This window comes from Bactrocera neohumeralis, chromosome 6, assembly GCF_024586455.1.
Source record: "Bactrocera neohumeralis isolate Rockhampton chromosome 6, APGP_CSIRO_Bneo_wtdbg2-racon-allhic-juicebox.fasta_v2, whole genome shotgun sequence".
In the NCBI taxonomy this organism is placed as follows: Eukaryota; Metazoa; Arthropoda; class Insecta; order Diptera; family Tephritidae; genus Bactrocera; species Bactrocera neohumeralis.
In genome coordinates, this window is record NC_065923.1 from 41,097,979 (window position 1) to 41,125,778 (window position 27,800).

At 38.7% G+C, this 27,800-nt stretch overlaps 4 protein-coding genes across 4 annotated transcripts; 1 reads left to right on the forward strand and 3 right to left on the reverse strand.

Moving 5' to 3' along the window:
* Positions 1–8,117: 8,117 nt before the first annotated feature.
* On the reverse strand, positions 8,118–9,365 carry LOC126762885 (cuticle protein 16.5). Its single transcript, XM_050479931.1, has 2 exons — positions 8,789–9,365; positions 8,118–8,714 (listed from the first exon to the last, which is right to left on the reverse strand). Exons 1-2 carry the CDS (start codon positions 8,798–8,800, stop codon positions 8,376–8,378), a joined length of 351 nt encoding a protein of 116 aa, XP_050335888.1. The 5' UTR covers positions 8,801–9,365; the 3' UTR covers positions 8,118–8,375.
* Positions 9,366–13,488: 4,123 nt separating this feature from the next.
* LOC126762857 (leucine-rich repeats and immunoglobulin-like domains protein 1) lies at positions 13,489–15,467 on the reverse strand. Its single transcript, XM_050479899.1, has one exon. The coding sequence runs from the start codon at positions 15,413–15,415 to the stop codon at positions 13,700–13,702; it is 1,716 nt and encodes a 571-aa protein (XP_050335856.1). The 5' UTR covers positions 15,416–15,467; the 3' UTR covers positions 13,489–13,699.
* A 3,034-nt stretch (positions 15,468–18,501) lies between these two features.
* LOC126762901 (vitelline membrane protein Vm26Ab) lies at positions 18,502–18,834 on the reverse strand. The gene has a single exon (XM_050479946.1). The coding sequence runs from the start codon at positions 18,775–18,777 to the stop codon at positions 18,502–18,504; it is 276 nt and encodes a 91-aa protein (XP_050335903.1). The 5' UTR covers positions 18,778–18,834.
* An 8,020-nt stretch (positions 18,835–26,854) lies between these two features.
* Positions 26,855–27,347, forward strand: LOC126762903 (uncharacterized). The gene is made up of 2 exons (XM_050479949.1): positions 26,855–26,952; positions 27,030–27,347. Exons 1-2 carry the CDS (start codon positions 26,941–26,943, stop codon positions 27,246–27,248), a joined length of 231 nt encoding a protein of 76 aa, XP_050335906.1. The 5' UTR covers positions 26,855–26,940; the 3' UTR covers positions 27,249–27,347.
* The last annotated feature ends 453 nt before the right edge of the window (positions 27,348–27,800 follow it).

Genomic DNA, 27,800 nt, shown 5'->3' on the forward strand with positions numbered 1-27,800 from the left:
TGGACATGCTTGCTGGTGCAAATTCCGATCCCACATTCATGAAGAGCATTATAACTGCCGATGAGACATCATGGGTTTACGAGTTTGACATACAAACATATCAAAAATCATTGGAAAGGAAACCCTTTTCAGTCGATCGAAGCGATAAAACAAAATTCGCTGAGAGCCATCCCAAAAAATGTTTTTGAAAGGTGTTTCGAGCACTGGAAAAATCGTTGACATAAATGTATTACATTACTTTGTAGACCAAACTTAACTTTTGTTAAGACATCGCTACATCTTCAAAAAGGCACTGTTTGTTGTGTTCTACGGGCATAGTGAAACATTAGTCCATATTTCCTCAAAGGCGGCTAGAATGTTACAACCAGTGAAGAAAAATATAAAGGCATGTTTAAAGACGAGATTTGGTTCCAACAAGACGGCGATACTCGCCATACAGTCAACAAAACGAACAATTTAGTGAAGGAAACTATTGGCGTACGTAATTTTTTGCTTCGTGGGCCTTCAAGATTCTGCGATTAAATACCGATGGACTAACTTTAGTAGCGTTATGTGAAATCGCTTGACTCCGCAGATAAACTAAAGGGTTGACGACTTGGAAAAAAATATTCGGGGAGTTATTGGTGATGGTACATAATGCTAAACCTTATGTGTATAATAACGCAATGCTTTCCGACTACCAGGATATCATGAAACGCATTGTTGCTGGCGATGAGTCTTGGGTCTATGCTATTTGTGGGCGTGGCAGTGGGCCGATTTTGCCCATCTTCGAACTTAACCTTCTCATGGAGCCAAGAAATACGTGTACCAAGTTTCATCATGATAGCTCAATTTTTACTCAAGTTACAGCTTGCACAGACGGACGGACGGACGGACGGACTGACAGACATCCGGATTTCAACTCTACTCGTCACCCTGATCACTTTGGCATATATAACCCTATATCTGACTCTTTTAGTTTTAGGACTTACAAACAACCGTTATGTGAACAAAACTATAATACTCTCCTTAGCAACTTTGTTGCGAGAGTATAAAAAATACGTCAAATCAGGTCAAAAATCTAGATTATGTTGACTGTTTTTTCGGTTATTGAGATCTGGGGCCCGCTAAATTTCTTCCGACCTGTCAACGAGGGATACCATTTGAGTATTATGCGTCGTTTTCGCTAAGCTATTCGTAAAATTCTTATAAAAAATGTACATCTAAAGGACGTGTGTGGGCGACAAAGTTCAAGTATAACAGCAAATGGCTATTTTCTTTTTGTTTTTAGACTAAATGTTCGTCTTAAAAGCAAAATATTAGTGTAACAATGTCACCGAAAACTATTTACATATTCATTCTAAATTTATGTCGAAGCCCGAGCGCAGCTTAAAAGAACCTTAAAAACAGCCTCGAATGGGTTAAATAAAAAGAAAAGTAGAAAATCATAAACGCAAAAGCAGAGGAACGCGCACGGAATGTTGATTTGAGAAAACAGAGCCAAGTAGTAATAAGCGTAAGTATGTGTGCATAATTTCCACTGATTACATACGAACATACATACCCACCCACATATATGTTTGCCTATATGTTATTTATATAGGTAGTATGAGCGTATGGTTTGAGTATCAATATGAGTATTACGTATAAATTCTAAAAGCCGATATCAAAGTACATGTGCACATGCATATATACACGTATGTGCGTTTGTAAGTACATAAATAAGTAAATGATTGCTTACAAAACACATTTATTTATGTTGTTTTTGTTTTGTTCAATTTCATTTTGTTTTGATTGAATGCTGGCGCATTTGTTGGCTTGGCTGGCAAAAGGTTTTCTCATTGACTATATTCGCATTGAATTCCAGTCGCACGGAAAGCGCAGAGTGAACCAAACCGTATAAAAAATGCTTAATTTTGTAAGCTTTTTACATTTACAAAATCGTCGCGAGAAGCATACGAAAATCGACGATACCAACTATAAATACCAAACTAATCACAATCACAACAACAAAACGCCTAAGAACATTAAGAAGTTGCTGCATAAAACCAGTGAAGAGCAGCCACCACTTGTCAACTATTTGAAATTCCACAATGCCGAGCACCATGCGGCAATTGATAGTCCTGCTGATGCCGCTCCTGCTGTTGCTGCTGCTGCTGCATGGTGTTGCAGCCAGTCCGTCGCCAGGGAATTTCGCCGATGCAGCGGAGACGATCGATGTGCCGCCGGAACATCGTGCGCCACCACCCGGTGCTGCCGCTGCTGCTCCGCCCAGTGCGCCAGTGCCCGGCTTTGGCGTACGCCCACCCTTCCTGGCTGCTGCTGCGCCACAGCCGCGCGGCGCTTTCCCTTCTGTCGTCTTTCGACCGGCATTTGCCCCATTCGCCAGCAGCTTCAATGGGCTCATGGTGCAGCACTTGGCCGCGTATCCGCGCCCGATTGCGCCGACTGCCGCTTAGCCGTTTGCCAACAAGAGAATTCGTCCTGCTGCCCACCGTGTTGCACCGCCGCTTCAGCCACCAATTGCAGTAACGCATCGTGCAGCAACAACTGCTACGAATGTTGCTCCGCAGAGACGCTGCCTGCAGTGCTCACAAAGCAGCTTCCTACTACAACTACATCTAAATTATCATCCACCAAACCATGGTCGCTAGCACCATTCCAAATGAAATTAAAACTGCTGACCGGTGCCGCCACGAATTGTTGTTAATCAAGCAACGTTCAACGATCTTGTTACTCTACTAAATTACGTCTGTGAGATTAAATTTAAAAGTGAAATAAAATTAATCGTATTTTTGTTGTTGCCAAGTGATTGCGTACTCATTTGTGTGTTGTCGTGCCGATAATTCTTTCAGTGTATTTTAATTTGCAATTCGTTTCGCAAATTTAATAGCCTCACTTTATTCGGCTCTCCACTAGGCTAACTGCAGAGCCATGTGTGTATATATGTTTGTAAATCGCTTGCGTATATAGTAAGGTATCGAAAATTATATGTTGTGTCTGTGTATTTACAATTTTGTTTTGCTGCGTCAGCGCAATTTTAAATACGTATTTATCTGCCTACTGGATTTTCCATGAGCCATTCTGATTTCATGATTATAATTTTTGCAAAGTTTGCAAACAACGCATGCGTATTGGGAATGTATTCGCATTCCATACACACACGCGCCATTCACCTGAAACGTAGTATTTTGATTCTCAATTGACGGTTGGTGTTCTCCAATGTTCTTCCGGGTCGGAATGTTGTTAAATTTTACATACACGTACATACATTTATGTTAATTTACAAGGACTTGTTATGTTCTTAAATTAATTTTACATACTTTGGTGTTGCCACCTTACAGGAACGCTGTTTAAGCGCAGTCTGAAGTAGGTTATGTGTCGCTCCATGATCGCCAATAAACATGGATCCACTATAACACTCCAAAGACCGCAGAATAACCGAAGTAGTGAACTTGTTCCATGGTAAGCTAGTCCGAAAAAGTTGAAGAAGCATTCATATAATTTCGAAAAGTTCGTACAAATAATTGTGCCTTGCGTGAACAAGTTTCATGTTGAATGGTACTCGTATGAGTACTTCCACAAACCTGACATTCTCTCTTGCAACCTCTAGTGATCACTAACTGTCCATCTCTCGCAAGTTCGTTCGAATGATTTTGTAGGATGTTTTGGGTATGAAACGCGATCTTGCTCGACTCGTACCGATCAAGCTGAACTTTTTTCAAAAAGAGTACCACAAATAGGTCTCTTTGGACATGCTTGCTGGTGCAAATTCCGATCCCACATTCATGAAGAGCATAACTGCTGATGAGACATCATGGGTTTACGAGTTTGACATACAAACAAATCAACAATCATTGGAAAGGAAACCCTTTTCAGTCGATCGAAGCGATAAAACAAAATTCGCTGAGAGATATCCCAAAAAGTGCTTTTGAAAGGTTTTTCGAGCACTGGAAAAATCGTTGACATAAATGTATTACATCGGGTGTTGAAGACTATGTCAAATAGGTTTTTTATAGTTAGGGGAAGCATCAAAAGCCCGACTGCGGAACTTTAATCCGCTAAACCTTACCTACTCCCAACTCATGTCTATCCTACGGAACCACTTGATTACGTATTTCTTCATAGGAGAGAAAAATACATATCCTATTGTACGTACTACGTGCGTACTGACTTCTGATCAATCAAATGCAAAAGCTTTTCATACAAGCCCTTGACTACGATCGTTTGGTTTGTATGGCAGCTATATGCTATAGTGAGCCGATCTGATCAATTTCTTCGGAGATTACATTGTTGCTTTAGGAAACAATATATACCAAATTTCGTGAAGATATATCGTCAAATGAGGAAGTTTCCCATGCAAGCATTTGATTCCGATCATTCAGTTTATATGTTAAGCAGAACAATTTCTTCAGGGATATACTATATTTCGTGAAGTGTCAAATGCATAAAAAGTTCCGATCGTTCATCTGATTGTTAACCGACAATTTCTTCGGGGATTATATTGTTGCCTTAGAAAATAATCTATATCAAATTTGCTGAAGATAAATTGTCAAATGTGAAAGTTTTCCATACAAGAACTTGATTCCGATCGTTCAGTTTATATGGCAGCTATATGTTATAGTGGTCCGATATCGGCTGTTCCGACAAATGAGTAGCTTCTTGAAGAGAAAATGAAGTTTGCAAATTTTCAAAACGATATCTTATAAACTGAGGGACTAGTTCGTATATATACAGACGGACGGACAGACGGACAGACAGACAAACAGACAGACAGACGGACATGGCTAAATCGACTCAGCTCAACATACTGATCATTTATATATACACTTTATAGGGTCTCCGACGCTTCCTTCTGGGTGTTACAAACTTCGTGACAAACTTAATGTACCCTGTTCAGGGTATAAAAACGGAGGTAATGAAATAATACGTATTCGGAGTCTTCTATGCACTCTGTGCACTTAGGCGAATTAACGTCATGACTAATTTGAGTATTTGGGTTAGGTGGAAATTTAAGTACACATGTCTCTATCGACGAATGAATGTCTAGGATCAGTCTGTGGGTCCACTATCCTTTGGCTGAGGTTTGCTACTGCTGCTGCCACATTGTAAGGCCATTGGTCCTCTCTGCTTTTTCGGCTTTGTAGTTAGCTCTGATAGCTGGTATAGTCGCGCGTATTCGTCTCCCTGGAAGTCAATAAGCGGCATGCTGGCTAGTACTTCAGCAGCATCACTTGATAGGTAAATGTCTTATTATCGTATGGTGGTTTTATTGTATGCAAGGTTGTTTCAAAAAACACGAAGTTCAAGAAGAGATAGGGGAAGATAGGGGAACCAGAAATCTATTATCGCATCAAAACACTATAACTGGAGGCTGCTACATTCATCAAACATACAGTTTCAGTGATTAAAATGATCAGCATTTCGAGAAGACAGGTTGCTCACGGTATCCCGAAAACTTCAATAAAAAAAGATTGCATGTACGATCGAGGGTCTTAAATATTTCGAAAACGTTTACATTTCCCTCTGTAAAAGTGTGAACAGCTCCATCTGCAAGATGTCCAGTTCTAGTTCTCTAAGGAAATGTTAAAGATATTCACCAGCATTACGAATATACTTATACGTATATTTATGAGTGAAGGTACAAATCAAACTTATTCTATAACATTTTTCTTACTGTCGCTAAGTTAATACAAAATTTACGTATCAATGCTCAGCGTTTTCCAAAAGGACGTTCTTTATAACGGGAGTTACAATTGGTCCATAATTTTATAAAAAAAACTATTATAATAAATATAGAGCTGAGGACTTTAAGTGATTTTAAACACAAGTCAAACACAAGTCCAAGTTCCAAAAGAACAACAACAGTATTTAGCAGAACATTTAAGATCTAGGTTGCAGAGCAATAACATATTTTTCAAAACAGACAAGATATAACTAAGATATGGCTCTAATGTGAACGAGCTAAGTTTCTAGCGGAGCGTAATCTCTCCAGAATCAACTTTGAAATCACGGATAAGAAAATTTATTGCCAATTGATGAATTAGGGCCTAAATATTCAGTATACTTGTAAATTTCTAGCAATTTCGGCCTTAGACATTCTCATAGCCGAATACTTGCCATCCTTTTACCAATAACTGAGCTGCTATCCTACACATTAGAATGTCTGGAAACGATGTATGTAACGTGGGCATAAATTGGAACTTTTTGTATCCTGCTATCTCAGAACTTTTAAACAGAGTGATATCAGCTCGATGAGTGGACGTGTGTCGCCACCAGACAGTGACCAGTTAGTATTCCGATCGTGTTCCTACAGTCTCTCCAAATAGGAATGTTATGTACTTCCGATCTACCGTTTTGCACATGACTTTTGCACCTCGTTAGTTCGTTTCATCGTGTTTTTTTTATTTACCATGCTTCTGTCCAAATCTTCGCATAGACAATTTGTGTCCATGTTGATCGCGTTTTCGGGTGTTAGTCGTACACCGTTCTTGGCAATCTCGTCCACTATTTTATTGCCATCGATGCCTTTGTAGCCTGGTACCCAGTAAAAGTGAAATTGCTTGCTTCTGGCAACACTTTACACTGCTGCCCTGCCTCCCAAGACACTTCTGGCCGATATTCGATACGAGATTACTGCCTTGCTTGGATGTACTTATACGTAGCTGTTGACTCTGGAAATGCCTGCAAGGGCATTAGAGATTAGATCCGCGGCTTTCGCGGTAGCGAAGGCCTCAGCTTGAAATATACTGTAGTGGTTCAGCAAATTAAAAGATTAAGTATATAAAATTTAGGAACGCCCCGCAAATTCTGAAGTTCCAAAATTCTCACAATACGGTTTTTGAGGAAATTGACAGTAAATTTACAAGACATCTTATTAAAAGCCATAGAAAAAACTCATTTTCGCCCTATATCTTTTACACTTTTGACACAATTTGCAGGAATTTTTGCCCGAATTGAAGTTCTTAAATACCATTTTGCCGCCCCCAAGAAGTTGCGCCCGGGGCGATGGCCCCTTCAGTAGCTAGTAGGCGTCTCGCCGATTTTGCTGTTCAGTTTTCAGAAAACAGATCAATAGGTGTCAGGTTTAGTACCAGTTCAAGAGCCGTTGTTGGAGTTGTTCTTAAATTCCCCTTTATGTACAGCGCAGCGAGCTTCTGAACCCTTTTCATTGGCTTCCAGCAGGTGGATTTCCGTACGCCTGTCCACCCTACCACTGCACCGTAGAGCAGAATTGGTCTTACAGCAGCTGTGTAGCACCAGTGCATGAGAGAGGGAAAGAGCATTATTATCTATTATTATTTAGAATAGAATTGACACAAATATATTTTCATTTTCCACTTAAGATTATTTAATCGTGCAAATATATAATGTATAATCAAAGTAATGGTTCGTTTCGCGCGTCGCATCACACCCTGCGTCCAATATTTGGCAGACATAATTGTCCATCTGAGTCAATTATTCGAGCAACCAAGGATCTGTTTCACAATACATTTTCTCAAGTGGATATTGCGCAATCTCAGAGACGCCGTACAGTGAACATTGAAGACGCTATTGCTGCGAATATCGACTTTTTGGAGGATTTTGCGAAAGAATCTTCGTTTGTGGGCTTTCAACATAATATTTGTGCAAGAAATGAGCCGAACGGTCATCAACCAAGTCGCACGTTGGGCAAAGGGGCTCAACACGGGGCCAACGATCTCGATTTTCACAATATTTTCATATTCATAATTTTGTACAGCTGAAGCTCACTTTTGGTTGAATGAATACGTTAATAAACAAATTTGTAATTATGATAATCCACAAACCATTATAAAGATCCTCAAAAAAGTCACTGCTTGGTGTGCTCTGTGGGCATAGGAAATTATTCTTCACTGGATCATTTTTGTTGATTTGGGCGAAACAAAAAATTTATTTTGCGTCGTCGACCTTTAGCGTTGCCTTCAAGATCGTGCAGTTTAACGGCCATTTGCCCGAAATCATTTTAAAACATAATGTCAAATCATTAAAAAAAGCTACATTCTTGGCCATAACTTTAAACTTTGAAAACTTTTTGAATGGAAACATTTTGAATGGAATATGAGAGTCACCTAAAAATCTTAGTTTTAACCTTCAAAACGTAATTAGCACAGGTAAAGTAAACAATTATATTTTTGTCAACAATTTTGGAGGATTTATATTATTCCATTTATATAGCCTATTAACAATGTACAATGCAGGTATGCGGCCAAAAAACTGGTTACAAATCTCTAAAATGATCACAAACTATATAATTTATCTGTTAGATGAACTTTTTCCTTAGCAATAGTCCAATTTAGCTGCCTTATTCCATTTTGTTCATTTAGAATTAGCCCTGAGTAGCATTATGGATTTAATTTCCACATTCGATCCAACATTTAGTAAGCCACGGTGTAAGCGGCGTTGTAAGGGTAATAATTGGCGTAAGAAGCGACTGGAGCGCTGTAAGCTGCGGCAACGGGAGCACTGTATGCAGCCGCAACCGGGGCGGTGTAGGCAGCAGCAACTGGGGCGGTGTATGCGGCGGCAACGGGAGCGGCAGCTACGGCGGGTGCGGTGTAGGCGGCGGCGACGACGGGGGCAGCAGCAACACCATTGTAATTGCGTGCAATGTATTGCGAGCTCTGAGCGGTAACCACAGCTGGAGCGCTGTAGGCGACCACGGCGGGCTTAGCTGAAGCGCAGGCGATCAAAGCGAAAACGGCGAAAAGAACACACTGTAAGCGAGTAATGTAAGATAATGTTACAAGTTAATATTATATTTTTAATGTTCACTATTTAAAATATTTACCGATTTGAACATTTTGATTGTTGTTTGTTTGCTGCGAAGTTGCTAACTAGCGAAGTGCTGAAGTTGTACTACGATTCTACAAAAAAATCTAGCCAGCTTATATACCAGACTAAGCATATTTTAGCAGCAACTCAACGCCTGCCAGTAAATGCCGTGAACATTATCCATCTGCCCGCCAAAATATTTAAATTAAATGCTTTGTTTTATTTAATATTTTTTGTTTTGAATATTTATGTGTATGCAGTAGATCTGGTAACATCACGCACACAGTCGTAAATGTATTTAATACACTTTTAATTCCAATTGCCTTAATAAGCGCGTTGTGGGCAACGTCATTGGTTTATTTTGCATTTCTACTTGTCGCGCATTTTGCGAATCTTTTCAGTCGCCCTTCCACCGCATGTCCACCCGCCGTTGTTCTACAGAACAGAGCTTCGATCCACAAAGCCCGTTTGTTTGCCAAAAATTGTTATGCACACATACGGACGAAATAAGAGCTCCCATTATGCCCTGCGCCCGATGTGGGCCGAAGTGTGGATTGAGCGCCAGTCAAGGCTCAGCGATGTGTTTAGTCGGCGTACGTGTTTGCAAATACTAATTGTCGGTCAACTATGAGTACCGAACAGATTGATAGCACTACTGACTGATTTATAACAAAACCGAAGGGGTGTGAGCAGGCGGAGGGCGTGATGTATGTGGTTGCTACCGTCCATTGCTCACTGTTGCCGTCTCAAAGTCGAATATTTCCAGCTGCCTGCGAATATTATTGCAAACACGTACTGAAAGTATAGCAAAAGCAAGAACAATTTCGAGGTGAATTCACAGAAATGGTTGCAAAGAGTTTGCACATGCACACCGTTGAATATCGTTGATCAATCGCATGCATTCAAAGGAAACAAATGAAGTTCAAATCAAAATTGCGTTCAGTGTTAATAAAGATGCAGAAAATAACAGTTTCTGAACAGTTGGGGAATATGACCGCTTCGTGTATTATAAAGTAAGGTGTACTCAACAAGTTGAAGAACTTGCAACTTACCATCCAGAATATACATATGTATGTATATTACTCACATGATCCATGTTGAGAAATAATTTTAAAATAATTTTTTTCAAAAATATTGTTTAATTAACTCAAAAATTTCCATTTCATAATTTTTTTTATAGCAACAGCAACACTGTCGCACAACTCGCAATACTAAGTCTCACGAAACAATTTCATAAACGCACGCACGTGGGTTCAAAATGTGGGTTCAATTTTAAGCAAAATCCAACGTTTTCGTGTTTCAAAGTGTATAAAGGGTACAAAGTGTATGAAGGGAACAATGTAATAATTATAAAAAAATGTAATTCTGCTATAGCTGAAGTTTATTCAATACTTGCTCCAAATTACCGCGTTGTCTATTATAGCCTGACATAGTTGATAATAACTTTCTCCCTAATTTTACAATGTGAACCTGGAAAGCGTTAAAAAATACAGCTTGTGCAAAAACAGAAGTCACTCGACATTCCCAAGTGACATCGCTTCGCTCTATGAGCTTTCCAAGAAGATCCGACATTTTCGAGCGAAATTTTGTTTAGCGATGATGCCCACACTGGCCTACTGTGCCCAAAAAATAAGGTGACATTGTATTTATTTTGAAAATTCTTTATTTATTCTTCCAAACCAATTTCATCCCCTTCAAAGTAATCCCCTCCCGATGCAATGCACTTATGCCAACGGATTTTCCAATCTTCGAAACACTGGTTGTAGTCACTTTCCGGGATGGCCTTCAGTTCCGTCTTCGCTGCGGCTTGAATCTCCTCTATCGTATAAAAACGGTGTCCCCGGAGCGGTCTTTTGAGCTTGGTGAACAGCCAGAAGTCGCACGGCGCCAGATCAGGTGAATACGGTGGTTGCGGAACGATATGTGTTGAGCTTTTGGCGAAATGATCACGATTTACGAGGACAGTATGGGATGGTGCATTATCGTGGTGTAAAAACCAAGAATTTCTTTCCACAATTCCGGCCTTTTTAGGCGGATAGCGTTACGCAAACGACGCATAACGTTCAAATAATATTCCTTGTTGACTGTTTGACCGGTTGGAAGGAGTTCATAATGCACAACACCACGATAATCGAAGAAAACAGTCAACATGACCTTGATTTTTGAGCGAGTTTGGCGCGATTTTTTTGGTCTCGGCTCTCTTTTGGCACGATATTCGCTCGATTGATCGGTTGTTTCGGGATCGTAAACATAAATCCAAGTCTCATCGCCAGTTATAATGCGTTTCATGACACCCTCGTAGTCGGAAAGCATCGTTTCACACACTTCAACGCGACGCCTTTTTTCCAAAGAATTCAATGTTTTCGGTACCAGTCGAGATTTGACGCGCTTAAGGCCCAAAACATCCTTCAAAATGGTATTGGCTGAGCCTTTCGATATGCCAACTTCATCAGCAAGGTCTCTAATTGTTAATCGACGGTTTTTCAATATCAAATCTTTGATTTGTTGAACGTGAGCTTCGTCGGTTGAGGTTGATGGTCGCCCTGGACGCTCTTTGTCTTCGACACGTTCACGGCCGGCTTGGAAATCACTATACCACTTGTAAACATTTTTTTAGACAAAGCCTCATCACCAAAGGCTTTCTGCATCATCCTCAACGTATCCGCAGCAGAAAATTGATTCCGTAAACAAAATTTAATGCAAATTCTTTGCTCAATAAATTTCGACATCGCAAAAAACGAAAAACTCACTTTTAGCAGCTCACAAAACGACACGTATCTCAAACACTAATGAATATTTTGAAATGAAATTTGACATAAATGTGACTGACAGTACTACCAACCTAAAAAAAAAAAATAATTCTCCAAATCCTTCGACGCGCGCAGTTTAAATTCAAATGTCACCTTATTTTTTGGGCACATTTAAACAAACAAAATAACCGCTTTTGGGACGAATAACAACCTCAAAGGATGGAATCATCGGTCCATATTTCTTAAAAAATTATGACAGTGAGAACGTAACTGTCAATGGTGACCGTTATGCCGCCATAAAAACCAACTATTTGACGTCTGAAAATGAAGCTTGTGATCTCAGCGACATTTGGTTTCAACAAGACGATTTCTATAAGTATAGGCGACGCTACTCAAGAAAAAATTTTTGAGACTCTGCAAATTTCTTTGTCCTCCAACTCTGATTACCAACTTTAGTCCAATTGTTTCAAAAATGCCCTTTCATATGGCTATCTGCAGCTAGTATAAGAGCAGGAACATTGCTTTTAAGCTGCTGCTACGTGATGTTTACCTTGTTGCTGGGAGATCTAATGATCCTCATCGAAGAGAGTACTTCTTCACTGTTTTATCAAGCCTTCTAGAACTTCATCACTTTTGCCAAGTTTTAATCCCTTTTTCACAGAAGTGAAAACATTCAACTCCCCACCAAACCATTACAGCAGCTGGATGGTGACCACAATGAATTTTTGCGCCTTTTGAAGCTTTTACGTAGATTTTGTTGCTTTGCTTTCGTTGCCGTTTACCGCATGTCACTCAGAAAATTAGAAAGAAATAATTTTCTTGTTGATTGTTTGGCCGTTCGGAAAGAAAGCGGGGGCCACCGAAAAGAAGAAAACTGTCAACATAACTTTGATTTTTGACTTGTTGTGACGTGGTTTTTCGACTACGGCTCACCTCTGCCTTGTCATTCGGCCGATTGATCGTTCATTTCCGGGTCGTAAGCATAGATCCAAGACTCATTGCCTATATTACGTTTTTTGACATCTTATCATTTTAAAATTTGTTTCACAGGCATTAATACGACGCTTTTTCTCGAAAAAATTGTGTGATTTTGGAATCAATTTCACCTTTCAAAGGCCCAATTGAACTTTCAAAATGGTTTTCACTCTTCCTTCCGATATTCTAGCGATGCCAGTAAAATCTCTGACTGTTAATCGTCGATTCTCAAGCACCAATTATTTTATTTTACTGACGTGTTGATCATCAGTTGATTTTGATGGCCGTTCTGGACGTGCTTTGTCGTCAACGCGTTCTCGACCCTCTTTCAATTATTTGTACCAATCAAAAACACTTGCTCGCGACAAACAATTGTCACCGAAGGCCTTTTCCAACATTCTGAACGTTTCAGCACCCTAAATTTGATTCCGCTCACAAAATTTAATGGAACTTCTTTCTTGAATAATTTCACTAATCGTAAAAATCACCGAATGCATTTTATGAACTTCAGATTCAAATGTCACTGACAGTCATATCAGCCTAGAAAGAAAATATTTCGAGGAATGGGTTTTCAAGCGAGGCTTATGTACAATTTTTTGACCACAGTAGACGATTTAGAAGCTTTTTCGTGTTAGATATGCACTCGGGGAAGACGAGCACTGTTTATGATCAAGCTCAAGCTTCTGAACTTTAGGTGAACTTTATCAGACGTAATATTAGAAGATTGTCGTTACAGAATCTTGGTATAACAATAACACTACAGTTTCGATGAATAGTAAATCTTATACGGAGGATTTTTGTTTGTTCGTAGAAATTCTGCGAATGATTTATGAGTATTATATATATTATTATTCCCTCTTTAAGGCAGTAAGCTAAGAAAACCCGTGCCAAAATTTCGCAATATAATAAATAATCCACTGATTCGAGTAGTGCATGATAGCAGGAAATGAAATGCTGAAACAAAAACACTTTTATTAAATACATCGAAAGATTTTCACTTTTTTCATATTTTTTGTATATATTTTATTTATTATCTTTTATTTTTTATTTGAACTGCGGCACATTATTGTAACACACTTTCTTTTTATAGAGTTTTCTTATCTTAGGTTCTTAGTTTTATTCGCAACATTTGTGGAGAGTATTTTTTACATAATCACTTGAAGTTCTCTTTGGTATTCTTTCCGCTGCATTCGCCACATCACTCATTCGGCACAATGCTCTATATTTGAATTGACTGTTGCACTAGAATGAAAAACAATACTCGCTCCCCGTCTGGAGAAGTACTCGCGTCGCTTGATTTTCCACGCATAAACCACCACAACGCCGACCAAAAGCACGACCATCGCCAGCAAAGCGATCTTCATCAGCAACAAATACAACTCCAGACGTTTCTCGTGCAGACGCAATGTATTCATCGATTGTTGCAGCACTGCTTGTAACGTGTTCATATCGTTCAACTCATGCTCGACCTCTTGTAGCGCGGCCTTATCCACACCCTTCGAAGTGCTGACGCAGGATACATCGCGTATGTGTGAGCGCTCGGCAGCATTTTCCTCTGGCTCGATGTGCAGCATCACCGAAGTGGAGAGTTGCGGCGGCACCAGTAGTGTATGCAAGTAGGTACAATTGAACTGGTTGCGCGATACGCCGAGTTTGGAGAGATTCGGGAAGACATACGAGAAGCCACCTTTACCATGTACTTCGGTCAAATTATTGCCATCGATATAAAGATAACGCAGGTTGGACAGATACGGCACAAACATATCCAAATTCACTTCGGTTAGATTATTATAAGACAAATCGAGTGTCTCCAAATTCACCTGCTTGGAGAACATGCCAAAAGTAAGTTGCCACAAACCGATCGCACGCAATGAAAGCACACGGAGCCGTTTCAAGCGATCAAACGTCGTGATATTGACCGGTCCAATCGGGTTGTTAGCCAAGTCCAGCTGCAGCAGACCGGTGATATTCGTGATATTCTTAATATCGCTCAGATTATTCGAGCCAAGTATTAAGGTTTCCAAGAACAGTGTATTGATCATTTGCACTTCGGTGATGCGATTGTGATCGGCACGCACATGTTTGGTACCGTTAACGTAAATACGCGTTAAATTATTGTAATCCACCTGCAGCTGTGTCAGTATGCTTTTATTACCCATCTCGAATTCGGTCAAATTATTGGCGGTCAACAGCAGATTCTCCAAACCATATGCTGACTGAAAGCTGTCCGGATGTAAGCGATAGATATTGTTGTAGGATAAGTTGACGTCAACAATGCGTCGCAAACGATTGAATACTTCGGGTTCAATGTACTCCAAGCGATTGTTGTTAATCGCTATTGTTGACAAATACTGATTCTCCAGCAGCAGATCTTTCGGCAACTTGCGTATGGAGTTATATGAGAGCTGCAACTTGTCTAAACTACTTAAGCCTTTGAAGGCGTTCTCATTCAGCACCTCAATACGATTGTGACTCAGATCGAGCCGCATCAAATTGCTGGCGCCCATAAAAACAGATGTGGTTATTTGTGTAATGTTGTTGTTGCTCATGTTGAGTATGCTCAAATTGCTCGCTGCGCCGAAAGTGTTGCGTGGCACATCCAAAATCTCCGTAAACGACACGTCCAGTGTCTTCAGATAGGCAAAGACATCGAACAATTTGAAGGGTATATAAAGGAGGCGTGAATCGTAGAATTTCATAAATTTCGTATTGTTCGCTTTGGGATATTTTTGTATTTTAACGATTTGACTGTGCGACACGACGAAGCCGGACACCGTGCAATAAGCTTCACTTGTGGACATATCGTACATGCGCTCGAATTCATCGCACTTCAATGTGATATCCTCGGTGGCGGCGATACCGTTTAGCACTACTTGCAGGATTAAAATTAGTTGTATATTATTTAGAAGTCGTGTCATTTTCGCGAACGGAACAAATTCACCAGGCGACCGCTGTAAAGCAACTAAATTCCACTTGTAAGCTGAAGTCTGCTCAGATGAAAGTCTCCAATGTCTGAAGCGATTAAGGAAATGGATGTTAGTCTGCTGATATGCATTTGCTGTAATAATATATTGACATATGGAATTACATACATCCAGACTTTAAGTAAAATATAATATATTCGCCACAATATAAGCCCATGCATCCTTATCAAGTACTGCCCAGCGTTTCGAACCGGAAGATAAGTCCACCACCGCGAATAAAACGCCATAAACATTTTTATATAATATATAGGGTAAACACACACCAACATACGCAGCACAGTAATATTTATAACTCAGGCACAGCTGGACCAACTTTTATGATCAACGATTTGTATTGCCGCGCCTTAAAATTTTCGATTTACATGAAGCTAATATAGAGTTTTTAAAAGTTTTTTGAAAAATATATGTTTATATCTTCGCCTAAAGATCTGCTCATTGAAATTAAGCGTATATTGGCGTTAAGATTTTTACTATATATGACACGAGACTTCTCTTTCGACACGTAATTGTTCGTAGCTGTGTCAAATTTCTTATATTATATATTTGTTGGTTAAGATACAGTGGAGCCGTAGTACTATCGATATTAGTTACTAACATTTGTTCCTAAATTATTGAAAGATTTGATGATCATACTGAAAAATGAAAGAATTATGTTTAAACACGCAAATCGTTAACTGCGGCTGCACCGAAGATGTAACACCATCGTTCAGTTTATTTGGCAGCTATAGAGGTAATCTGCAGTTGGCCAATATCGGCAGTTCCGAAAAATGTGCAGCTTCTTTGAATGAAAAGGACCAAGATGAGATCGATGTCTTTTCAAAAACTGAGGGACTAGCTCCGTAGTAATACCTGTTGGAAGAGTTTTTCTGCGTTAATAAATCGACATAGCCTGACGTTGTTGCATTTGTTAAGGGGGTACAAAAGCGTTTTGCCAAAAGTGAATGTTTAGGTTTTTCTTTCAATCTTTTTTTGTCTTACAAACATTTTAACAAACTTGATCAACCCTATGTCCTGGTATAATTTTAAGTCGATAGATTTTCTTAAATCGTCTTATTAGTCTCCTGATCTTTAACGCATGTAACTCTAACGACTCATTTATCGGAGAAAAATGCGGCTTTACAGAATTCGGCTAATAAACTATAATCATTTTCAAATGTCAACGTGCTCACATGTCACTTCAAAACTACTTGATCGAACATTTCAACTTTATCCCATTTTTAACATATAAAATACCGCAGTACAAATTATAGAACATTATTTCATAAAAAAGTATAATTTTTTTTTACAATTGTAGAGTATTTAATAAAAAAAAAATAATTACTCTCTTTAATCAAACAAACGACGGACAAAAACAGGGTTTTCTTACACTAGAAACGTGAAACTGACTCATTCCAACTGCCTCGATGTAACTGGAAAAGTGAAAACTAGTTTAATTTAATATTTGTGTAAAATAACAAGAAATTTTTTTATTAGTAAAATTTATTATAAAAGTTGGAAGCAATTCGTACACTAACAATGTAATTTTAACAATGAAAAATATTAATTTTTAAAATACTCTTCAGTTTTTGAAGTTTATATCTTTTGAGAAAATCATCTTTCGATTAATCTTTTAATAGTGATAGACTTTACAAAGATGCATTCCAAAATTGTAAAATCACATACTTTCAATTGAATTTAACGGATATGTCACAGTTGAAAGTTGGGGGACAAACTCTGAGAGCGACCATTGCGACGTGGAGTAACAAAAAAAATCAGATCTTTATTTTACTCTGTCGTCGCGATGTCACTAGATTTGCCATTTTATAAATAATAGACTTAGTCCGGAACAACGTTTACAATTCGTTCCAATTTATTACCAAAACAATGGTTCGGTTCGAGCAACACATCGCTTCCTGAGTCCGACATTCGGTCGACATTACATACAGGATTAGAACTTCGGATGTTACTCATCGCCTAATTCTGCTATTTATGCAACAATAATAACTCTGAAGATAACTTTTAACAAGTAAGGAAAGCCTAAGCTCGGGTCTAACCGATCATTTTGTACTCTTGAAATTTCAAAGTTTCAAAGCCGACAAAATACGTTTTTGAAAAGTTATAGTCCGATTTCGATGCAAGATGAAATACCTTGAGGGCACTATCTGTACAAAGTTTTATCCGGATACATTGATTGGAAAGTGAAAGAACCAGATGGAATTTAAAATTGTGTGAAGGAATGGTTAATATCAAGTAACGATTTTGGTTGAGATTGGTCACAAGATATGGATTTTCACCTAAATATGGGCGGTGTCACGCCCATCATTTCAACTCGCCTCGTCATCCTGATCATTTATAATATATACATATATCATTTATATATACATCATATGTATATATAACCTTATATCTAACTAGATTATTTTTAGATGATACAAACAAACAAACCACCATTAGATGAACAAAACTACTACAGTCAGTAGCAACATGTTGCAAGAATATAACAATTGATATTTTTTTGCAAATACGAAGCGGTTAATGTCTGCAAAACAATAATAACCGCTCATATCACCAATGACGTGCTTTAGAACCGAATGAATGCACACAGACATACTATACATATGTATAAGAGTTAGGCTTAAAAGAAAAAGTGTTACTTCCGGTGCGGCTGCACCAAAGCGGTGATAAACACAGAGACCTTGAGGAAGGGCAATGATTATAATTGAAATGAATGCGAATAAATGAACAACGCTTGGGCAAAAATAACTGTTTGTTTATATAGAGAGCGGACAGTTATGGAGACCACCACAGTTGCACCAGCATATTAATACATAATACGAGTATCAAAGGTCAAGTGAAGCAGTGGAAATACACTGGGACTATACGAGTTTAAAACATTATCACAATTCATTTTATGTTTTCTTCCGAAAACTCACATTTTATTGCAGACACATGAATTTATCAACAATATCGTATAATTTGTTTATCGTAAATATATTTTTTGCTATAAAATCGTAAATCACTAAAACAGCACACAATTGCATTCACTTCTTCAACAAAAGCGGTGCGGTGTAGGCAGGAGCGTAAGGCGACGCGTAATACGGTGAAGCTGCGTAGGGCGAGGCGAAGTACGGTGCTGGTGCCACGTAGGGTGAAGCCAGGTAGGGCGCCGCAAAGTTGCCATGGTACTCACGGGTGTAGATGGCAGCTGAAGGCGCGGCGGCGACCACGGGCGCTGTGTACGCGAACACGCTGGGTTTGGGCTCAGCACGGGCGACGGCAGCCAGGACCAAAAGGACGAAGGCGATGTACTTGAACATTTTGTTAATTTTTAATTTGACTGAGAAGCGCGTTACTGCTGAATATGTGTGATTGGCGAGTAGTTAAACTGCTTTGCTGCGGTAAGTTGGGTTTGCAGAGGTTTATATATTAAGACAGCTATATTATAAACATAACCCATAATCAAGAACCTTGAGCGCCAATTCGGCTAGTTGGTACTTGGTTTTTACCAAGCGTAGTAAGAGTTAAAAGCAGAAGCAGAAACGTGGTAGCCATGACTCCTATTACCCGCAACACATTCCCTTTTTTGGATCTCAAAGCCACATACACACATTTACATACATAGCGTGGCAAAGCAGCCGAGCATTGTCTAGTTAGTGACAGCTCTTTAAGGAATTGTCAAAATTATGCAATTTCACCAGAGCGTCATTATGCTTCAAAATATATACAAATGTCGGTGTGTGCATATACGTTTACTCTTTCATTTTAAAAGCTTGTTATACACATTTTGTTTTGCTTCGCTTGCGCACTTTTCGTAGCCGGCAGCAATGCAACGTGACTGCCATTGCTGATTAAGTTTGTAAGTAATATCGCTGAAGTGGCTGTCCGCCGACGCAGCGCAGAGAACGCAACTAATCAAAGCTCTAGTAAAGTTGTAAATGTGAAGCGACATAAAATTTCTTCTGACTGCGCAATCTGTTTTTATGAATTAATGTTTTTAAAATCCTTAGAATTAAGAAAGACGGAAAGCCATTTTCAACTTGGGACGGAAGAATTTTTCGACTGTGCTAGTTGTTGAACTGTGCTAGCCCAGCGACTCATAGTTCGGAGTGTACTGTGTCGAATACTCACGGAGATGGAGTGTTTTCATCCATCCTAGCCTCCTAATTAGCTGAATTATGTCAATGTCGTCGTATAAGTCGTACAGCTCATCGTTCCATAGAACGCGATATTCGTCTTTGACAATGCGTAAAGCACCATAAAGCTTCTCGCGAAAGCTCGTAACGTCGACTCATAAGATGACAATCATCGTCTATGCCTCTGCACCATAAAGCACGACAGGGATGATGAGTGGTTTGTAGAGTTTGGTATTTGTTCGTCGACAGAGCACTTTACTTCTCGATTTCCTACATAGTCCGAAGTAACACCTGTTGGCAAGAGATATTCCTCGTTGGAGGACGGAGGCTGACGTCGTTGTTGGTATTAATGCTGGTTCCAAGATAGGGGAAATTATCTACAACTTCGAAGTTATGACTAATGGTGCAGCTGTACATCAATGCATCGATGTACGCTAGCACTTGGACAATCTTGTAGAAGATTGTACTTTCTCTATTAAGATCTACAGATATAATTTTTTTTGTCCAGCAGTAGATGGAAGAAGTCGCACGATAAGGAATTGCCTTGTCTGAAACTTATTATGATATCAAACGGCTTGGAAAGGTTCTTCCCGATCCTGACGGAGCTTTTGGTATTGCCCAATCTCAATTTATACAGCCGAATTAGTTTTGCGGAAATACCAGATTCAGACATAGTGATAAAGAAGCTGTCTTTATGCTTCTTTTCGTGCTGTCAAAAGCAGCCTTAAAATCGACGAAGAAGTGATGTGTGTCGATCCTTTTTTCACGGGTCTTTTCCAAAACTTGGCGCGTGGTAAATACCTGGCCAATTGTTGATTTGCTAGGCCTAAAGCCACCCTGATATGGTCCAACCAGTTTGTTAATGGTGGGCTTTGATCTTTCACACAATACGCTCTATGAAATCTTATATGCAATATTGAAGAGGCTTATCCCACGGTAGATGACGCAAATTGTGGGGTCTCCCTTTATGTGTATTGGGCAGAGCACATTTAAATTCCAATCTTCAGGCTTGCTTTCTTCTGACCATATTCTAGAAAGAAGGGGATACATGCTACTCATCAGTTCTTTCTCGCCATATTGAACTAGTTGGGCAGGCAATTAATTGGCCCCCGCCGCTTTCTTCTTCAAACGGGTAATCGCTATTCGAACTTCTCCATGGTCGGGCAATGGAACGTCTGCTCCATCGTCATCGATTGGGGAATCGGGTTCGCCTTCTCCTGGCGTTATACTTTCACTGCCATTCAGCAAGCTGGAGAAGTGTTCTCTCCATAATTTTAGTATGCTCTGGGCATCGGTCACTAAATCACATCTGGATGTTCTACAAGAGTATGCTCCGGTCTTGAAACCTTCTGTAAGCCGCCGCATTTTTTCGTAGAATTTTCGAGCATTACCCCTGTCGGCCAGCTTGTCAAGCTCTTCATACTCACGCATTTCGCCCTCTTTCTTTTTCTGTCTGCAAATGCGTCTCGCTTCCCTTTTCAACTCTCGGTATCTATCATATCCCGCACGTGTTGTGGTCGACTGTAACGTAGGTACGAAGTAGGCAGCCTCCACTGCGACTCGGCACACCTCATCGTGCAAGTTGTTCTTTCGACCTTTACGAAAGTCAATGATTTCGTTTGCAGCTGTACGTAAGGAGCCTGAAATTCCGTCCCACTTTTCCCTTATACTGAATTGGTATGAAATGCTCTCAGAGAGCAGGTGTGTAATTCGGGCAGAAAATCGTTCGTTCATTCAGCTTGGTCTAGCGAATAAATTTGTTCAATATCTTCATTTCTATAACCTCGTCAATTGTTTGCTCTTGAATGTGTGAATCTAGCAATTCTTGTACGCCATCATGATCGGCCTTTAAATTTAGTTGTTTGGCGATATAGACAACTTCTGCTATAACTTATTTAGGACTTAAAACTAGTAATCCTTGGGTTTTCAGTGGTGAAAAACATGGACAATTTTTTTTCAAGACACCATTCCAAGAGATTTATGAAACCTCATTCCAAGATTGTTCAGTAAATCTTGCAGCATCAATATATAAAATATAATATAAAAGATTGAATTGCTTACAAAAGTTTTTCAAGTGAAAGCTCATAGTTTTGTCTCATAGTTTCATGTAGATCTACAGATGATCGACTTGTGTAGTAAGATTTAAATTTTTTAATGACTTCGTAGTCCAACCATTGGTTGAAGCATGCAGTTATTTTTTGCTCGAAAAAATACAATTTTCACTCGTGAATCGAAGACAATTATAGTTTCGGGAGGAGTACCTGGAGCATTGTCAATTAGTAACATCACTTAAACGGGATTACTTTTAATTGGCAGTATTCAAAAATAGAAAAAGATACAAAAATACAAAAACGGAAAAAAACCTATTTCGCACACATTTGAGCATTCTCATGTTTTCTTTAAAGAGTATTCCATTATATATTAATAGCTTACCAATAGTTCCATAGAACCAAAGAACTAGTTTTAATGAGAAATCTCAACTTTTATGTCTTCTGCAGTCAGCCAATGTTTGCCTTGCTCTCTCCTCGGTATTATTCTTCCCCCACAGCTTACTCTCTAGGATAAAATGATAATTCAGCTTAGATCCGGAAAAATAGCAACACATTCCTTAACGGTAACAAAGTGAAGATTTCCTACTGCACTTAATATTTGACGTCACTGTAGCGGTTGCCTTACCAAAGGCGCCTAAATGCGCACCACAGTTTCACAACGTCGACTTCGTCTTGTAAATAGGTGTGTTTGTTATTTGCATGAGCCAGTAGGAAAGTTTAGACTTTATGCTTATTAAAATAATGGAACGAATTAAATAAATCATTTTCGTTTTATAATAATTATATCTTTATTGGCTTACAAATGTTTGTTCAAGAAAAATTAAAACCACCGCTTGTTCCTAAATGAAATGTGAAACCAAAATTTACGGAAAAATTACCCACTGGCTTAAGTGCTAAATGATAGCCCGTTTGAGTTGGTTTACCATACAATAACGTCTTTTTAATCACCTTATATAACGAGTAACCTTTACGCTGTAGTAACACATAGTAGTATTTTATATGCTGATTAAGTTCGTCAAATACATTTACGGGTAAATATTTCGTATCCACTTCCGGCGAAGTCAGTAAAATAACTACTGAATCGTCAGCTGACCAATTGGCCGAAATTTGTTCCAAAGCGGCCGTTGCATTCTCGTAATCTCCACTAAGACTACTTAGCTGGCGCCCACTGCTTGAATCAACTGAGTGTTCTGCCAACGTTGAAAGGAAAATTTGTGAAGGAGTCTGTAGAAATAACGTTGGTACACAAACGAATGGCCGACTGCTAGCAATGATAATATGAAATGATGTTATGATCAGCACTGCACCTATAAAATTAAAGAATAAACATTTAAATTGGTTCGTTGACGCCGTTATATGCCAACCTTTGTTTACGTTCATATTTTGACTGCGTTAAGTAGAGCGCGTGCGTAGATTTAGTGATTACTACCAATTATCTAGATACTGCATCTTTTATACCAAACTCCATCTTATAGAGTTAAATACTTCATATGTAATTGCCCGTCGGCTAAAGTTCATAATTAATTTCATGCCAGTCAAAATCCCTCATGTTGATGGGTATTTAGTACAGAAGGATGAGCACTCATTTCAACATATGATATATATTCGCATACGATACGCTTTCATTATTTAGAAATATATATATATCTTCTTTATTTTGTTGTTTTGTGATCCGCGTACCCAATTTTTATTACATATATACATACATACATACATATTTAGAATACACCGCAACGTATTGTTAGCACTGTAGCTTAAATACCACTACTCACATATATAAACATACACATTAGGGTAGGTAAAAAAAATATTTTTTTCGCAAGGTATGTACTTTGACAATTAGGTCCTTAGACGCCTCTAAGAATGTATATCTATATATGAGCTCTTAATTGTAACGAGAAGTAACAGTTTTCTGTTTTTTTCTTATTATCAGATAGAAAAATTCATATCTCGCTTCCAACTTGTTGAAATATTATTTCGTTTTATAGATTTTACGAGTAGAGGTGCTTTTTTCTATAGCCTATATAGAGTCGTGTCAAGCTGTCATGTTATTTTTATTCAGTATTGTCTCACAAAGATTAACGCCTGAACAACTTTTGAAAAATTTAACTTTATTAAAAAATTCACGTTCTGTTAATAATTTGTTTCGGGCTTTGCTCAACTTATGGTAAAAAAACCGGCCTACAGAACGTATGTAGTATTCGCAACACCAGCACCCATATTGAGACCAAGCATTCATTTCCTTTTTTTTATAATATTTTATCAAAAAAGACCACGTCCAGCACGCAGTGAATAAAATATATCAGCCGTAGCTGAGAGTATACACGAAGACCGTGGAGAGTCGATTCGTTGCCGTTTGCAGCAACTCGGACTGCTGTATACAACGACTTGACGCATTTTACATTGAGGTCTTAAATAAAAAGCTTACAAAATACAGCTGAGCAAGAGCAAGAGCTGAAGCCGCTCGACTTTCTGAAGCGACTTAGCTTCAATCTATGAAGTCTTGAAAATTTTTAAAAATATTTGACGTTATCGAGTCAAATTTTGTTCAACGATGAGGCCCATTTCTGGCTCAATGCATATGTAAACAAACACAATTGCTGCATTTTGAACAAAGAACAACATGAAGATATTCAAGAGCTGCCATTTTATTCTGAAAAACAACGGTTTGGTGTGGTTTGTGGGTCAGTGGAATCATAGGCCTATATTTCTTCCAAAATGATGTCTGTGAGAACGTAGCCGTCAATGACGACCATTATCGCGACTCTTTGATGACTGAAATTGAAGCTCGTGATCTCAGCGACATTTCGTTTCAACAAGACAGCGCCATTTCCGCCACATCGCAACAATCAGTAGATTTATTGATAGAACACTTCGATGAGCAGATAATTTTACGTTTTTGCCAGGTCAATTGGCCACCAAAATCAAGTTATATCACACGTTATATTTTTTTCTGTGGGGATATATAAAGTCTAAAGTTTATGCGGACAATCCCGCTTCGAATCAGACCTTAGAGCAATACATCACGTGGCATTCGCCAGTTACCAGTCGAAATGATCAAATTAGTCAACGAAAATTAGAAACGTAACCGCTGCCAACATTTAGAAGAGATAATCTTCAAATAATAAGAGCCAAAGAATGTTTTTTCGAATGATAATAAACATTCCCCCATTAAATATGAAGTTTTTATGTTTTTTCTTAAAAAAGTAGGGAGCATCGAAAAGGATCACCCGTTACAACTCAATGAGCAAAGCATTATAAATCGCAAAACTAATAGTTTTGTAGGAAATTTACTTCTCCACAAAAATTTTTTCTTACAATTACAAAATATATGTATGCACTAGCATCCAACCCTGTATTCGGTCAACTTGGAGTCAATAGGTTTTTCTTTGAAATAAAAAAAAATTAACTATTAAATTATTGCCTTAAGATCTATGTTTAAGACTATGCAAATCATCAGTATACCAGTTCGGTCGTTTTAACAACTTCCCAAACACTGTGATTTCTGAAAGAAATGCTGAACAATTTTTTAGAGTAAATATTACTCAAGAATAGGTATTGAACACTTTCCAAAAAACACTCAAATTTTATAAAAATGGATTATGTTTTCTTTGATATGCACATAATTTTATGCCATAATGGTCTATGGTTGTTAGGTAAGTAGGTATTACTAAGTTCGTTTTGTCAATGTTTAACCATTTGTCGAGCCAATTATAAAATATATTTTAATTCTAACGGGCGTTTTTTTATAAATGATGGTTGGTTTCAATCCCGCGATGTATCGCGCACTGGCTTCAATAATCGCCCAACAAGTCGATAACTCGAGCAACTATGGATCGATTTCAAACCACAATTACTCTAGTGAATAATGCCCATACTCAAAGACAATGTACAGTACGCACCGAAGACGCTATTGCTGCTGTGGATCAGAGTATCGAAGAAGACCTGAATAAGTTCATCTGCCAGTGCAACACCTTAAACTGTGTCCACCATATTATAAAAGATTTTGCTGTAGATCTTGGTTTGTAGGCTTACAAACTATATCTCGTTCAAAAAATGAAACAAAATGACCATCAAGCGTGTCGCACGTTCGGTGAATGGGCCCAATTGTCGCATTTGCAGTGATGAGAATCGACAGACCATTGTTGAGAGGCCATGACAAGTTGCGTTTCATGGGCTCGAAGAGCTAAAGCAATCACTGGTTCATATTTTTTCAAAAATAAAGGCGGTCATAATGTTCCTGTCAATGTGGAACACTAAAGAACCATGATTAATGACTTTTTCGTGCCAGAATTAGAGGATGCTGATGTTGAAGATCTCTGGTTCCACCAAGAAGGCGCTACGTATATGTTATATGCAATACAGCTAAACAAAGAATTAATTTTTTAATAAATTTTCCAGAGAAAAGTTCTGCAGAAGATTTATAGTCAGTCTATGGAACGATGAGCTGAACGAGATATACGACAATTTTGACATAGTTCAGCGCATTAAGAGACAGCGGCAGCTGTCTAAGTCATGTTGTCCGAATGGATGAAAACACTCCAGCTCTGAGAGTATTCGACATAGAACCTGCCAGGGAAGCAGAGGAAGAGCAAGATCTCCATTCCGTTGGAAAAACCAGATGGAGAAGGACCTGACTTCACTTGGAATCTCCAATTGACATCAAACAAGGAAAATGAAGAACGACTGACGCGCTGTTGTAAACCCGGCTAAAACCGCGTAAGCGGTGTTTATACGTATCTCGTACCACTAAAAAAGAAGGAGAAACTGGAGAAGGACCGCAAAGACATATGCACCCAAATACCTAAAATAGTCACTTCCTCCTGCGTATTGTGATACCTACATATGAGTATCTACTTCGAATTCACTGCAGATCGAAAACATGGATACCGTTAAACTTCAAGCAAGCTCAAAGACAAAGCGGTGCAACATTTGGAAATAATATAAAGACTTACAAGACATTCTAATAAGGTAACTTGAGAACTATGTCTACGCATAGTCGAAATACATGCAAGTGGAGTAAAATATGATATTTTTTAATGATGTTGCAACTTTTGACCAAAAACTGTCAGCGGCTGAACTTCAAAAACCCACGTACTGTTATAGAATTACAAATTATTCAATTGCCACCAGCACTAAGCAAGGAAGACACAAAAGTGCAGCAAACACAAACGCCGGAGGCTCAAACATTTGAAATTAGTATATAAACACCGGCTGACAGCTTACCGAACAACATTAACTCAACGAGTGTGCATCTTTATACTTACAGTTCTTAACTAGCAAACAAATAATCACAATGTTTAAGTTGGTAAGCAGAAGATAAATATTCATAAGAGCAAACCTTTTACCAAAATACAACAATTCATCACTACAACTTTATTTCAGCTCGTATTGTTTTGCTTCTTCGCAATGGCTTTCGCCCGTCCCGGATTTTTGCACTCGGCACCACTCCTAACCACTTACCAGGAGGAGCCACGCTTGGCCGCACTGCCCGCACTGTCTGCATTGCCTGCTTCGGTACATATTGTCGAGCCATTGATCACCACCCAACAAATTGTAACACCTTTGCTTCATGGCACCATACTTAACCGTGGCTTACACTAATTACAGAGGAGAAACTGAAAGACCCGCAGCCGCAAGCATATAATATATGAGAAGAATTTAAATTTCTGATTAATAAAGTGCTGCATTGAAAAAGAAAAATATTTCTTTATTTGTGTCTTGTATGAAACAGTCGGCCCTTTTTTGGTATTATCCCATAAAATGTAGGATTTAGTAAAGTCTTTAAAATGAATAACTTTGATGACTTTGGAGGGTCAGCAATGTAGTTGGCAAAATCTTTTTCTTCAACGCTCAACTTAAGCAGCCTGACAAATGACTGACGGATTTGAAAAAGCGCTTTAAAATTCAATGTCATTCGACCCATACGAATTTCCTTACCAACATTTTTAGTTTTCCTGACAATAGCAAATCTGAAAAATTCGAAACTCTTAAAAATTTGGCGAATCGAACAAGCAACTAGTATAACTTAAATATACTGTTATAGAAAAAAGAACTACCACTTTTAAGGTGTATCCATATACTCTCTGGTATTGAAATCGACTGGGTAATTTAGTCATTCCATACACATGTAAATCTCTTTGACAAGAGACCTCA